Here is a 14,406-nt window from a genome sequence, read left to right on the forward strand (position 1 = left end):
AAATGGAAGGATAATAAAGAGTAATAAAGCTCTTCCTGAACCTTTGAGTAAACCATGATTTTGATATTAAACCAACATGTCATTATTTGGTTGAAATGGAGAGATATTGGTGGGGCTTTGTCCAGAATATTTTACACACACACACACACACACACACACACACAAAAGCCATGTCCATAGTCATAGCCCAGCTACTTTGCCAGTAGAGAGTGTGCAGATGATTAATAGTTCAGTAGGAAACTTGCAAGCTTTTACACAGCCCTGTCATTCATATACATTAAGAGGTACTATTTTGAGATCACTCCCGTTGGCTTCTGGAAACACATGTAGGAAGTTGTACAGGTCCACTATTATTGGATAAGACCACAGAACTGATTTCATATTTCATTTAACTAGCCTTTGTTATGTTAAACAGTTGTAAATTAAAGAATTCTTAATGTCAATGTGGTACCTCCCTCCTCCCCCAAAGAGTCACATCCAGTTTCCAAAGTGACTGGATATGTGATGCAACAAAATATGAATATGCCAGAGTCTCCTTTGCCTCAATACTAAATGGCACCTGGGACCAGTGATTTCCTCCAGGCTTTACTGTGTTTGCATAACACACTGGCCACGCTGGCTACACTGTGTGGTTCTCTTTTACTTCCTTAAGCTGAGGAAATGAAGGCTTAGCCTTGCAAATTACCTTCAGTTTCCACTTAAATAGTAAGTATACTAAATTTTAACCATTTCATTCGTACACTAAACAGTGATAAGAATGAACTTATGTGGATCAAAATGTAACTCTCTGAAAAATGGTTTGCTTTAGCAATAACAGATATGTGTAAAAAATCATTGATATACAACTGCTGTATTGTAACCTTCAGTTCATTTGTTTATGACAACCTATGTATCAATGAAGGTACATGGGTTGTAGTTTGTGGCCAGGAAAGTGCCTAGAAGTTCACTCCCTGTGGATTTTAAAACTATATTGAAGGTGTGCCTGCCATGAGGCTTGTCTGTTACCCTGGTCATCTAAAAAGATACAAGGAAAACATACACCTTACATAGTATTTTGTGGTTATATATTGCTCACCATCTAATAAAGCTTGCCCTGATATCCGAATGCAAAGCTAGCCACAGCCATAGATGCCAGGCAGTGGAGGCACACACCATTAATTCCAGGACTCAAGAGAGAGGCAGATGGATCTTTGTGAGTTCAAGGCCACCCTGGGCTACATGAGAGTGTATCAGTCTAAAAAGAGAAACAGATCTCACACCTTTAATCCCAGCACTAGAGAGGTGTATAAGACAGGAGCAGGGTCTCGAACCTGGCAATTAGTCTCCAACAATTTTGAGGACAGGATCACCCCAGCTTTGGTAAAGGGAAAAGCTCTCTGGTGGCTTGGCTGTTTTGCTTCTCTGATCTTCAGCTTGAACCCCAATATCTATCTCTGACTTTTTATTATCTGTACAATAGTATTTAATTTTAATTATGAAGAAGAGGCTAAAAGTCTTGAATACAGCTGACCCATCTACTCTTAAGTTACCACACGCCAGTTAGGACTCCTTCTGTCCTGTGGACATGAAAGAGTAGATGAGAGCTGTGAAAGTCAGAACTGTCCTTCCTTCTGTATGACCAGAAACAAAAGCAGAACCTAGTCCTGTAGAAAATATAAACATGCTGAGGTTGGCCAGAGACACAGAGCAATTCTGCAGTGTCAAAGAAAAGCTCACCTCCTGGGGCTGGGGAGAATGAGACCTGAGTTCATATTAGCACCCAAATAAGAAGTATGGCTGAACATTCACCTGGTGTGTGTGTGTGTGTGTGGGGCTTGCTAGATTATTTTGGAGCTGGGTGGTTACAAGTCTAGATTCACTAATCCTTTCTCAAAGGCATAAGGTGGAGAGGGATAATGAGGTCACTCAATGTCCTCTGGCCTCTTACGTGCACTTCACACATTCACCTGCACACATAAATGCATGTGTGTAACACACACACACACACACACACACACACACACACACACATCTTCTTATGTGCCACATATTATATGGGGGAGCAGGTTAGATGGTAAATGTTAGTAATGTTCACACTACCCTGTTATAGAATAGCAACACATTTTAATTTCTTCAGGAAAATAAGCAACCCACTCCTACAGGTGTCTAGATGCCCTACATCTAAATATGTTGTCTTCAGTTTCTTTAGCACTGACATTATCTTCAGCAAGCACCCATCTATCAATACTTGTAACTTCAAAATGTTGAACAGTAGCTTAAAACCCAGTAAAGGGGCTATTTGGGTCAAATAAAAGACATGGCTCAGAAAGTTTATGTTCTCTCTTAGTCTAGATACAGCTGAAGTTGGCATTTCCACATAGTTGGGAAGTTCGATGTTTGATACTCATGTCATTGTTGTGAGGGTGTAGGTGAAGAAGTATATCCTACACTGAACCTCGGACTTATTCCCAAAAATATATTCTTAAGTTCTGTCAGGGACAGGGTATAGCTGAAAGAAAACTATAAAGTATTTGATTAGTTTTCAAAGTATTCAGTCCTCTTTATTTAGCAACTATGGGTTAGTGGAAGGCGTTTGTACCCCAAATGATTTCATGATCATCAAGAAAAATGAATACATGTGTAAGTTATCTCATTTAAGCATTGCAAAATGTGTAAAATACTAAAGATGGACTTATATACAATAATTGGATTTGGAGATGCAAATATTTGACAGAAGCACTTTAAAATGGTGAGAATTTATTCAGAATCATCAAAGATTAACTTTGTGTTTGGGGGAAGGAGGAAGCAGCAAAGAAGTACTTGCCTGTCTAGTTGTTTATGAACTGCTGTTAAGAGGCAAACAAAATTCTTGCTATGCCCAGATTATACAATTATTGGGAGTGCACAGCCTCCCCTGTTCAGCAGCCCTGATAACGACACTAATAGCTTAATTACAGCTTTCTGCTTAAGGAGACAAACAAGGCTGTTTGCTTTGTCTCTTCCTTTAAATCAGGGGTTACAATTACTTTTAAATGTGGGAGAAAGGCACATCTGTGAGTGCATCTACTTTGTTAAGAAAGCAACCAGAAACCAGCTGGAAAATAAAGAAAGCCCCAGGAGTGGGCAGGCAGTCTAACATTAGAGAGGGAGAGGGGAAGTCCCATTTGAGCATGGAGCAGTAGACATGAAACAGCAAACAGGCAGTACTGTGTGTGTGTGTGTCTGTGTCTGTGTGTCTGTGTGGGGGTGTTCAGGAATACAAAAGTTTTAGGAGAGTATATTTTCCCAGGATTCCATGAGAGAAATCACAATAGCAGTCCCCTCACTACTGTCCCTCAGGCCTCTGCATCCTTCTCTTCAGCACCAGGACATGAGGACAGCTCCCGAGGCAGCCTTAAAGAGCCCAGGGGCCTTCGGTATTTTCTTTAAATGGCGGTGCTCTTGTTCACTGTGCCTTTAGTGGTATCTTTAGGGAGACACAGGAGGGACTGGGTCCATGTCTGGCTTGTTTATTTCCAGATGAGATGAAGACATGTTATGTTGGTACTCCAGAGCAATTTAAGCAGAATAAAAGATTGAGTCATTGGATTGAATCTGTGGTTCATTGTAATTGAGTAGTAGCTGAAACTTGATACCATTTTTTTTTTTAGTGTTTTATTTTATTACTTTGTTATAGCACTACCAGGAAGGTAAATAATCTTTACTAACTGTACTTTGTTTTGTTCATTTTCTTTTCTACTAAGTTGACATAAAAAAAATCCTAGTATCTTTAACACCCGGGGGGGGGGGGGGAGCAGAACTCTTTCCAGTTCTTTGGAAGACCTCTCAGAAACATGTGCCAGACCTGGGAGATGCAAGATGGGATTCCCAGAGGAGCACCATCAACTCCTACAGCACAACACAATGACCAAAACTCCACACTGAAGGTCTCCCCCCTCCAATTCCAAAGCCAGAGGCAAGCATTTAAGAAGTGACCACATGCACATTATTTAAAGAGTCAAATCACCAAGAAGAAAACATATTTGGTTCCTCTGGCCCAGTAAGTTCCCATTTTTTAAGTCATTAAAAAGTTGCTTACTCAGTGAGTGAATCTTTTTCTCCAAGCAACAGTCCTGTATCTAAATTCTTCTCCACAGGGCAACCCATACTTATTCTTTGCTCCAACACACACACACACACACACACACACACACACACACACACACACAGCCAATTCAGTTCTTAAATTTAAAGAAAGTGTTGTCTGATTTTTAACACTTATTTTGAAGTTGAGCATCCAGGGAAAAGCTCTCAGCACTTTCTGCCTAGAGAAGACATCCTGGAGAGGAAGGGGCACAGGTAGGGCTGAGGGTGAGGAGTCATTCAGAAGTTCTCTGTGAAGTTATGGTGAAAACTTCAGAGACAGCAACTCCATTGAGTGTGGAGCAGCAGTCGGGAAAAGACAGACAGGCATTAGGTGACGCTGGGTGCCAGAGGCACAGTAACCCTGAACGTCTCTGTCACCTTTATTTACCCTTCCCCTCCCTCCCATCTTTCCTCTATCCTTCCTCCTTCATCTTCCCTTGGCCCTCTCCTCCTTTCTCCTTTCCCATTCACTCTTCACTCAGTTCTATCTGGGCCACTCGGAGGGCATAGAATCACCCCCACTGCTTGTTGTGGACCACACTTTTTCCTCTTTACCACCAACGTGGCTTTCAAGCCACGGTTCCCGGTCAGCCCCGCCCCCCGCCCCCTCCCCCCCGCATGGGTGCAGTGGCACCCTCCAGACAAAATCACCAGAGTCTGAATGTCACCAACAAGTTCCACCCTGTAGTAGCTTTGACAGCCTCGCCCAGGAAGCCCTGCCATCGCCTCCGCCCACAGCTGAGCGGCATTCCCACCCGCCGGTGATTCGGTGATTCTTGGGGTCATTGTTACCACTGACACTTTTCTTCCTGGAAGGGGAAAGCCCGCGTGGGTGTCACCGGCTGGGTGTAAGGATCTACGCACTACCCTCCCCCACCTCTGCAGTACACACACACACACACACACACACACACACACACACACACACACACACACGCCTTCCCCACGCGGGCGACACAAAGGGAGCGAGTGTAAGAGCAGGGCACCCGCAGGGCAGGAGGGCTCAGGGAGGGGGCACCAGGGAGGGGCGGGGGCTGATCCGGCCCAGGAGGAAGGGAGGAAAGGAAGCAGGTGCCAGACAACCAGACGAAGGCTAGGGGGCGACCTTACCTGCCCCCAGGTTAAAGGAGATCCTGGCCTCTGCGAGATACGGTGTGTCGCTCTTGGAGCGGACTCTTCTGATGGGCCGCCGGTCTATGTCATCCTCCGAAGAAGCCGCCATTAATGTGGGAGGCAGGAGCAGGGTCGCCCGGCGAGCTGAGAGGAGAAGGAGATGGAGAGAGGGGGAGGGAGAGAGGCGAAAAGGGGGAGGAGGGGAAAGGAGGAGGCTCACACACATAGAAAGGGGGAGGGGAGGGGGGGAGGAGAGGAGGGAAAGGGGGCAGGAAGGGTGGGGGAGAGAGGGAAAAAGGGTAAGAAGAGGAAGAGAAAGAATGAGATAAAGGAGCAGAGAAAAGGGCGAAGAGAGAGAAAGAAAATCCGTTAAGGACTGGTGGACTGGAGCAAGATCAGGTTAGCCCTGGTCTGTGCCCAGGGCTCCCCCAACTCCTCTCCCAGCGCTGGGCCAAAGGGTCAGCGCTCTTGGGCAGCACCACGCCTCCTGCCGCAGCCCTGTTTCAGCCGCTGGCACAGATAGGCTAATGCGAATAGGAAGGCTCCAAAGCCGAGATGCCCAGTCAGCACTGTGCCCTCTCCCGCCAAATACACTTCCTCTCCTTTCAAGCTCAGGCTGTTACAGTCTCAGCAACCCAGGGGACTCTCTAGCCTGAAGCTGCTGCTGGAGGACCACAGAGGCTTCTATGTCCCCAGCTGCCACTTCTGGAGCCTATCACTCTTGCTCCATTTACCTTGGGACAGGGCACCTACCTTTTCCAGAACATCCTCTCCGTTCTTTCCTTCCCAACCAGAAGCCCAAATAAAGTTTGAAACAGATAATGAATGGCATCTTTGGAGGCTCTCTTATTTGCACTTTACAATTTAGCGTGGGACATAGAGGGGGAGTGTGGTCAAGTTTGGTAAGAGAGTTTTTATAATTGATATTTTCACTATAGACCAGGCTTATTTACAAAACCCATGACCCTCTTCTATGTTCACTACCATACCTACTATGTGAACCTTCAACTTTTGCTTTAGGTCATATGTAATACAAACACAGATGTTTGCACTGGCGACTCTTTGGCAGCTCTGCATCATGGTTCCTGAAGGAGAGGGAGCAATCAAAGGGACTTAGATGCCTTTGAACATTTGCACTCCCTGTCTATAACACCCCACAAAACACAAGAAAAGAACCAGAGGGTTTTCTGGGGTGTGTGATCAGAACCTGTTTGATGCCACCACTGAAACCATTGACGGGTAAACTCCTTTATGTTTGTCTTTCTGAATCTTATGGCACAGGGTCTTTTTTTTTTGTTTTTCAGTGTAATAAGTGCCCACCTCCAGTAGCACTTCACTTCCTTGATACAAAGTTGGCTTCACACCCTTTGGTCTCCCAGCTCAGGCTCCCTAAGGCTAGCTCTCCTCTATAGTGCAGCTGCCAGTCCCCCCCCCCCCCCCGGCTCTCCAATCTCTCTACTGGACTATTACCTTCACATATTCACTGCTACCCTTGGCCTTGCTGCTTCCTTGATGTCTACCACAGTCTCTGTGAGTCTGCTAGACCTTCCTTTGGAACTTCCAGCAGCTGGAGATTTCCATGTCCTCACTTCTCACTGGCTTCCTTCATTCCATCTACTGCTTCCTACCAAGGTCATTTTAGAGGTTGGCCAAGTCTTTCTAAGAGTCAGATCCATCTTTTGCTTGGTCTCTTTGAAATATTTCATAATCTAGTTATCTCGATATTATCTCTTCATTTGTTCTTCCAGTACTGAACGACTTTCCTCATCACTTGATCTCTAATTGTTAGGTAGCTCTCCCACACGGTTCTTTTGAAAGTGCATAGCCTAGCACTCGCTGCCTGCTCCTCCCCACCCCAAGCCTAACTTATACCTTTCATTGTATTTTTCTCTCCCCTTGTTTCCTTGGCATCTACTCAGGTTGGCCACATCTCTTTGAACTTTTCATGTTCCCCTAGGAATGTATTTCTGTTGTGGACATACTATCCTTGTTTGCTTCCTATTTCTGCAATAAAACACTGAATGAAAGTAACTCAGAAGAGGATGTGGTTTATTTGACTTAAAGGTTATAGTCTGTCATTCCACCATCAAGGGAGACCAAGACAGGAACTGAAGTAGGGACCATGGAGGGACATTGTTTATTGGATTGTTTCCAAGCTCACATTCAGGTACTTTATATAATCCAAGACTGCATGATGAGGGGTGGTACCACCCACAATAAGGCTAGGACATTTTCCATCGGTTAGCATTCAAGAAAATAACCCACATGCCCATCTAATGGAAGCAATTCCTCAATTGAAGTTCTTCCTTCCTAGGTGCCTCTAGTTTGTGTCAAGGTGATTAAAAAACAAAAACAAAAACTAGCTAGCAGCCTTAGCACATAGGAAATGCTCAGAAGATACTTCTGAATAAAAGAAGGGTGAGGAGGAGGGAGAGAGGAAGAAGGAAAGACAAAATAAATGAAGAAACACCAAGTAACCAATGAGCAGCTAAGCAATATGTCCCTGGATCAGATACTTTGCCTTCCATGAATAGTTAGTGTCCACAGCAGGTGTTTCCAGGACTCATTATGGATATCAAAAACCTAAATGTTCAAGATCCTTACATAAAATATTTTCATGTCTTTATGCATGCTTTAACTCACCTATAGATCATCACAGTTTCCTTTTAATACGATATTCAATGTAGAATTGGTGTAAATACTTGCTGTGTTACATTGCATGGGGAATAATGACAAGATCAAAGTCTTTGCATGTATGGTACAGATGTAACTTCCCCCTTTATTTCCCAATATTGCTTTAATTTGAGGATGTAGGATGGATATAGATAGCTGGTTGATATGCTAATTGTGTGTTTGATGAACCATACCTATTTATTTGTCTGTCTGTCTGACTGCCTGCCTGTCTGTCTACTATCTAGCTATTCATTTGTTATGTAGCTCAGGCCCTGAACTCACACTGTTACCCACTCTGGCTTTGAACTCTGTCCATCTGCCTCAGCTTTCTGTTTGCCAGGGTTTACTGGCAAATACCACTGTGGCAGGTTCTAGCCACAGTTTACATTCATTCATCTATTATATTTGACTTATCATTATATCCTGTGTATTCTCAGTAAAACAGGTTTTTCAAAAGGATGACTCTCTTCAATAGAGAAATGGGAATGGGTCCTTAGCACATAATCATGGCATGCTGGCTTTGGTTCTTAGAAAGAGACAGAAAGTAAAGAAGCTCAAACACCTCTGCATGCTTTATAAACCAGTCCCTTGTGAGTTAGGTGTGGGGCTCTGTGTTTAAAATTTCCAGAATTCTCTCTCCTATACTATTCACAAGCCATGTCTGAAGGAGGAAGATAAGGCGGGTCGATGGACTAGCTAGTCAGAGATTTCCCTGTTTCTTTGATTCCGTATATTTATCCTAGATACAGAAAAATACATCTGTGAAAATTTTCTATTTCTTACTCATTCAATACTTTAGATGTTGATTAAGAATTAGATGCTGCTAATAGCTTTTAGGTTTTTCTTTATTCATAGACATTAAAGTTGTTGTTGTTGTTATTGTTGTTGTTGACAGGGTCTGGCTCTATAGCCCTAGTTAGCCTGGAACTTGTTTACATATATCAGGCTGGCATATAACTTAGAGTTGTTCTCTTGCATCTGCTTTATATGCCAGGATTACAGATGTTGCTACCACACCTAGATGCATCTATTTTCATACAAGTTTACTTATTCAAGCAATTTTTAACATTTTAAAAGAAAATGATAACAAAATATTTTATTTTGCTGCATACTAGTAAATACAGTTATCATATTTCATTTATGATTATTGTCTTTCATTTCTTGCCTTCCCTATATGCTTTCTTCTTTGTGTTTAAAATTCTTTTCACATGCCCTCTTTTCTTGCTTTTTCTTTAGCACTAACCATCCCCTTATAGGTCACTTCCTTTCTTGCACCCCCCTTCTCTAATCCTATATGAAGAACTCATTGTGATACTGTTACAGTATTTCCATATTCTTTATCTGTCTCATATGCACAGCTTCTTTTCATGAAATGCTTGATCGAGTGGCATCAGAAGAACCCTGGGATGGGAATCAAGGTAGGTGGCTAGCATGGGAGGACTAGTATGATCTTATTAGCTAACACAGGCAATGGATGGATTGCAGGCACATCACCTGTAAATGTGTGAGGCTCAGATTACATGCAACATGAAAAGGCCCTGCCCAGTTTCCACACTCTATAGTTATTTATAGCTACTGTGTTATTGTCCTGAGTAGAGTATGTATGTATGTATGTATGTGCATATGTATATTGTCCAAAGTCATTTGTGATGAAGAAATTTTGATTGTGAAAATGCCTCCATTAGCATGACCCACAGGCAAATCTGTAGGAAATTTTCTTGATGAATGACTGATTCGGGATGACCTAACCCACTAAGAGTAGTGCCACCACCTGGGCACCTGGGTTCTATAAGAAAGCAAGTTGAACAAGCCAGGGGAGCAAGTCAGTAAGCATCCTCCTTCATGGCCTCTCCTTCAGTTCTGTCATCAGATTCCTTTTTGAGTTCCTGTCCCAAGTCCCTCAATGGACTGTGATTTGGCATATAGAAGTCAAATAAACACTTTCATGTCCAAGCTGCTTTTGATCACGGTTTTATCACAGCAAAAGACAACAAGCTAGGAAAGTTATTCTGGTCATTTCCATAAAAATCCTTGGTGCCTTCTGTCTCTGTCTTTTTTGGTGGGGTAGGGGGGCTTGAGGTTTTGTTTGTTTTGTTTTTTCAACTGTCCTGCAACTCCTCTGTAGACCAGGCTGACCTTGATCTCACAGAGATCCCCATGCCTCTGCCTCCTGAGTGATGGCAATAAAGGCCTGTGCCACCACACCTGGTTGTGTCTCTCAGTCTTAAGAGGCGTTTACCTTTGTTATATAACTGTAAGTAATTATATTCCAGAAATAACATGCTATTTCTGTTAGTCTCCTCTTAGTTCACAGTATTCACATGTATTTCACAGATAAATTCTTTAGAACTTTTCTATCATGTGACAATACCCACATGATTGTATGGGGACCTATGTGGATATACGGTGTGCATACAGAGAACTTAATTCAATTGTGACCGCAACAACTACCAAACAGAAAATTTTAAACATGGTAGATAATTCTTTTTAAAAATGATCTGACCCAGGAAAGTACAATGTTTTCTTATCTTTTCTACAGCCAGCCAAACAGTTAGAATTCCAAAACCTTCATGTATAATGTTTCTAGAGCTGGAGCCAGAAATAGAGGTCATGTACTAGGGTCTCAATATGAATATTTTTTCTTATAATTTTTTATTTAAATGTGAAACAATCTTTTTTTTTAACATGTGAGATCCAGTTCTTGCACTTCCCACCCTCCCCTACTCCCCTCCAACAATCCCCATCCCCTTTCTGCTTCCCAGGGAGGGTGAGGCCTTCTATGGGGGCCCTCCCCCATGTATCTAGGCTGAGGGAGTATCAAAATAAATATTTTATATATCCATAATCCCTACAGATGAGAATGGAGACAGGAAGACAAAGAAAATGAGGGCGATAGATTCTTACTATGACAGTTCTTGGGGTAAATAAAACTTATCCTTTAAAAATATTGTCAGCATGTGTGTCTAGAACACCCTAACATCAGAATCAGGTGAGGCCTGACCCTTGTTTCTTTATTTGTTTTGAAATATAGTTGTCCTGGGTCTTCTGAGCTGTTGTCACACTTACAATCCTCCTGCCTCCAAGTGCTGGCATTTCAGGTATGTACCACCATTACTAAGCTGTGGATTTTGCATGTCCCCAAGAAGAACCTACTGAATTAGAGAATGAAGGATGAGATGGAGTAACTCGATTGTTAAAACTTTTCCAACTATGCTGACTTGTACCACATGGATTCAGTACTTCGCTAGAGGTCCTGGATAAATAAATAAGGCAATAAAAATAAGTATAAGAGGTAATTAATTCGAAAGCAAGAACAAACATTTTACTAGTCATATTTGTTGTAATTGTGTATATACAGAATCCTTGAGTACATTAAAAATAAATTTCAAAAATCACTGGATATGTTTGTACTTTAAATTATTTTAATAGATTTTAATTAAATTATATGTATGTATGTACGTACATATGTATGTATGTATTTAGAGGTTGAGCATGCCTGTGCTAAGGAAAACTCGTGTGACTTCTCTTTTCTACCATGTGGGTTCTATGGATTTAACAAAAGTTGTCATATTTGATGGCAAGGTCCTCATACAGAACCATCTCGGTGGCCTGAAAATAAAAATTAAGGAATCCCACACAATGGCATTAAAATAGATGAATAACTATAACATTATTTAAACAAAAATAAATAATAATTCTACATTAAAAACTATGAAGCTTCATGGAATACATTAAGAGGACCTTAAAAAGTTGGTAATGGGATTAATATGTTATGACAGCTTTCATTAATTTAAAGGCAAATCATTGTTAAGACATCAGCCTTTTAAAATTGGCCTATAGGTTGAATGTAAGTCCAAACAAATCTGAGCATTTTTAAAGAAAATTTGTCAGCTAACTCTAAAATGCATATGGGAATACAAAGGAAGACTAGTCAGAATGATCTTGGCAAATGAGAGTGAATTTATAGGATTCATAGTGCAAGACACTAAGATTTATGACAGTACAGAGTACAAAAATAATGTAAGATAAATAGATCAATAGAAAACCCCAAAACAGACATATACTTGAACAGCACTGTGACTTGAATGAGGATATCTTTGTAATATAGGAAGGAAGGGATGAAGTTATGTAGTTCTAGAAGGTGGCACACACTGATGGGGGAGAAAATACATCAGTTATCTCCTGCAGTGCTGGACCTGCCTGCTACAATACTGGCCTGTCTGGCATGATATGTCCATTGGTGCAATAATGACATAATAGTTATATAAATAACCAACTGCTTTCTGACCAGCTATGGGGCTTGTTTCATGGGAGGGATTTCATTTCTGGTCAGTAGCCCATGGAAAGACCATAGACCCAAGGGGGAAAACCTACTCTTGTAGTTTTGCTAAGGGATCATGTTGTGAATCTGACTTCTGAATATTTATGTTTATGCTTGTAGATTTGCATTTCCCTCAACTTTGGTCAAAGAAGATTCTTGGTGTGGTGGGTAGTGGTTAATGTAGAGACTCATAGCTAGTCAAAATATCACATCTACCTAAGGGTGACTGCTCCATTGCAGATAATCATATATTTTAAGATTCACCAATTCAAGGTGGGAACATTGTGGAAACTGGAGCATAAAAAATGTCTGAGCTGGCAGATGGAGAGAAGAGACATGGGATGCTGAGTTCTGAACATGTCTGTTACATGGGTTGACTCACAGGGTTGTGGTTCCCTATAAGATGGATAGTGAGAGACTCCTAGACTTATTCCTTATTGGAGGTGCTATTGACAGCTGGTAGCTGCTGATAGATGGAGATGGGGGCAATACAGTTGCTGATAGACTACTCACACCTTAGTGGATGGCCTCATGCCTGTGCTCACATGGGCAGCACTAATTGGACTCTAGAGATTATCAGTAACAACAAAAAAAGGAGGATGTGAAATTATGAAGGAAAACAGTATGGGAGGCAGTAGCTTAGAGCTGGCTGGAGTAGTGGTGGGTGGATATGATCAAAGTACATTGTACACATATATGACATTTTCAAAGAATAGATAAAATAGTATTAAAATTTTAAATTCTGTTTTACCTTTAGTGTCATACTTCATTAAAAAAAAGAGAGAAGTTACTGCTATGAACACATATATGAATGAATCTCACAGATTTAATGTTGAAAAGAAAGAAGCCACTTTTACAAAGAGCAAACAAATACTGAATATGCCCATTTATGTGAAGCTGAAGAATAAACTCCGTGATAGAGGCTGATGTGCCCCATGTATCATCTTAGGCCGCTATGAAACATTTGGGTATAAACTTCCAGTGTTGATCTAAGTGATGATGGTAGTTTTCAGCAAAGCTTCTAGAAAAGCTCCATATTATACACATTTTGCATTTACTCATGTGATAAAGATGTAATGTTTATCACTAGAGAACAATATTGCAGAATGCTTCCATTTAATTAAGATATGCAAGTTAATTTGAGCAATACTTTTAAAAGTATTAAATGTTTGTAAAAGAACATACTATTAATAACAAATAAATGGATGCAAATTATTTTTTAATGACAGACCATTTGGGGAATGTTAATATTACACTATGCCAACAATTTGTGGCTTTTATTGCTTATTTGACCATTAACTTGGGGATATTATCTTAAATATCTCTAGTACCTATACTTTTAATTTAATTTTTAATATTTATTTTACATGTATAAATGTTTTGTCAGCGTGTGTTTTGTACCATGTATATGCCTGTAATTTTTTATCTATTTAAGAATTCTCTACTTCTGTATATGTGGGTTTAGTTTTTAATTTTTTCCATTTCTCTTTTATTGAAAATGGATTTTTAGATGCCTTTAACTTTTTTAAAGTACCCTGCTCTGACAATATAACAAGGTAACTGTACTGGAATGTGTGCAAGTAATAATTGCTAGCTGTTCTTCTGCCTTGATAAATGTTAAAATGGAAACAGAAAATCACAGGAATAAAAAGCCAGATTGAAGAGTCTTACTTCCAGCCTGGGATAATTTGGGGACAAAAATTTATGACATCCACTGATGAAAGATGTTTCATTAAAAGAAGACATTTACGAGTCCTGGTGGTAAGTGAATGAGAACTGGTAAAAATGCATCCATTCATGCATACATGAATGAATGAATGAATGAATGAACGAACAAATGGATGCAGGAAAAGAAAAGGTTCTTGCTTTTTTCCTCAGTGGAATGCTGAGAGCTAGTTTATTAATATGGAGGTAGGTGCTGTAAAAACCATCATTTTGTAACCATTAGTATAAATATCAAGCAAGTGGGTGGGGGTGGCCAAGAAAGAAGCAATGCTAAATCCGGGGGACAGTTTGATGAAGAGAAGGGTGATTTTATAGCTTTAGTGTTTCTTCCCCCACAGCCATTACTTTCAAGGTAGTAGTTGGACAGCATCTTGCCTGAGCAATGAAAATGGCCATCTCTGGTAAAGGACAATTGGGTACAGGATGTCTCTATGATACCCAGAGAAAAATGTAATGTAACCTTTGAACAA

General features: G+C 41.0%; 1 protein-coding gene across 5 annotated transcripts in view; it reads right to left on the reverse strand.

Moving 5' to 3' along the window:
- Phactr1 (phosphatase and actin regulator 1) overlaps window positions 1–14,406 on the reverse strand; it is a 458,550-nt gene that overhangs the window by 429,123 nt on the left and 15,021 nt on the right. For all 5 annotated transcript variants that reach the window (XM_051194363.1, XM_051194365.1, XM_051194364.1 and 2 more), the window contains exon 2: window positions 5,215–5,361. In XM_051194363.1, coding sequence (XP_051050320.1) covers window positions 5,215–5,361 — 147 coding nt within the window. The remainder of the gene's footprint in view (window positions 1–5,214; window positions 5,362–14,406) is intronic.

Source organism: Phodopus roborovskii, unplaced genomic scaffold (genome assembly GCF_943737965.1).
Source record: "Phodopus roborovskii unplaced genomic scaffold, PHOROB, whole genome shotgun sequence".
Classification (NCBI taxonomy): Eukaryota; Metazoa; Chordata; class Mammalia; order Rodentia; family Cricetidae; genus Phodopus; species Phodopus roborovskii.